We start from the raw sequence: 1,204 nt of genomic DNA, 5'->3' as shown, positions 1-1,204 counted from the left end.
ATTGAGTTACAAACTTACTACTTAGTGAAACAGTACTGTTGATCTTGAGTTACAAACTTACTACTTAGTGAAACAGTACTACTGATCTTGAGATACAAACTTACTACTTAGTGAAACAGTACTGTTGATCTTGAGTTACAAACTTACTACTTACATTTCTAATTACTAAAGACTGTTCCAAGAAATCAGTTGGTTGAGACACATCATCAGTTGGTTGAGACACATCATCAGTTGGTTGCAGAGTAAAGGTTCTATCCAATTCCTCTACTGGAACTCCTAATGTCTCTCTTCTTGGACTTTTGTCTATAGATGAACGAGTTATTTCCTTATGAGGTAGACGATAAGGATTCACCAACACTTCACTATTGTTATTAGAAGAGAACGATGATGACTGTTTCATCTTTAGTTCTTCTTGATCTCCCACGCTTCTCTTGTGACGAGATGTTGTCGTATTACTGGTTTCGGCTGTAGTTTTGTCATCGGACTGGTGCGTTGAAGGACCCGACATCTCTGCAAGACCTCGAACTTGTAGAAACTTAGCTGTGTTCAGCAGAATGGAAAGTTGCTCCTGACAAACGCTCGTCTCTCCGTGATACATGAAGTCAACAATTGCTTTCAGTTCACAAAACTTCATATCTCTTAAAACAATTATAGGATGCTTACATGGATTTTCATCAAACAAACTTTCAAAAAATGGGCTACAAGCGGACAGTACAATACGATGTGCTTTCAACTTCTTCCCTTCACAAGTTAGGGTGACATCTACAAAGGATTCTTGGGCTAACAACTTTTCAAACACTCCGATAAGATTTGAATGGTGATTGTTCCATTTTAAGCAAAATTGTTGAGATCCCATGTCAACGGTATAACCTGTTCTCTCTCTTTCTCTTTGTTAGGAAAATCTAATAGTAGGAGAATAAATTGAAATTCTAAAACTGATCACATGTAAAAGTTTTTCCTAATATATTTAAGGTTCATTATATATATATTGTATTTATTGTACAAGTTACACTGTGAGATACACATTCTTTAATCTCTCTAACACACTAAACTTTATTGAACATTTAATGAAACTTGAGTAATATTTATTTTAATTAGAAAATGCCCAGTTATATCATAAAGGGATTAGAAATGTCCTGTGACAATATAAGATATTTAAAGCCTGACTAACCACGAGTTACTTCTCCTCTAGATAACAATACTC

The 1,204-nt window shown here is 35.0% G+C and overlaps 1 protein-coding gene across 1 annotated transcript; it reads right to left on the bottom strand.

Annotated features, from left to right (window-relative positions):
* Positions 1-99: 99 nt before the first annotated feature.
* On the bottom strand, positions 100-897 carry LOC106477574 (protein bric-a-brac 2-like). The gene has a single exon (XM_013938120.2). It carries the CDS (start codon positions 854-856, stop codon positions 104-106), a length of 753 nt encoding a protein of 250 aa, XP_013793574.2. The 5' UTR covers positions 857-897; the 3' UTR covers positions 100-103.
* Positions 898-1,204: the final 307 nt, after the last annotated feature.

This window comes from Limulus polyphemus, unplaced genomic scaffold, assembly GCF_000517525.1.
Source record: "Limulus polyphemus unplaced genomic scaffold, Limulus_polyphemus-2.1.2 Scaffold20895, whole genome shotgun sequence".
Classification (NCBI taxonomy): Eukaryota; Metazoa; Arthropoda; class Merostomata; order Xiphosura; family Limulidae; genus Limulus; species Limulus polyphemus.
The sequence above is the reverse complement of the archived record's forward strand: the minus strand, read 5'-3'. Positions and strand labels throughout refer to the sequence as shown.

What these genes read in the sequence shown, in the direction of transcription:
- LOC106477574 (XM_013938120.2), bottom strand. Translation starts at nt 856, where the DNA reads ATGGGATCTCAACAATTTTGCTTAAAATGGAACAATCACCATTCAAAT.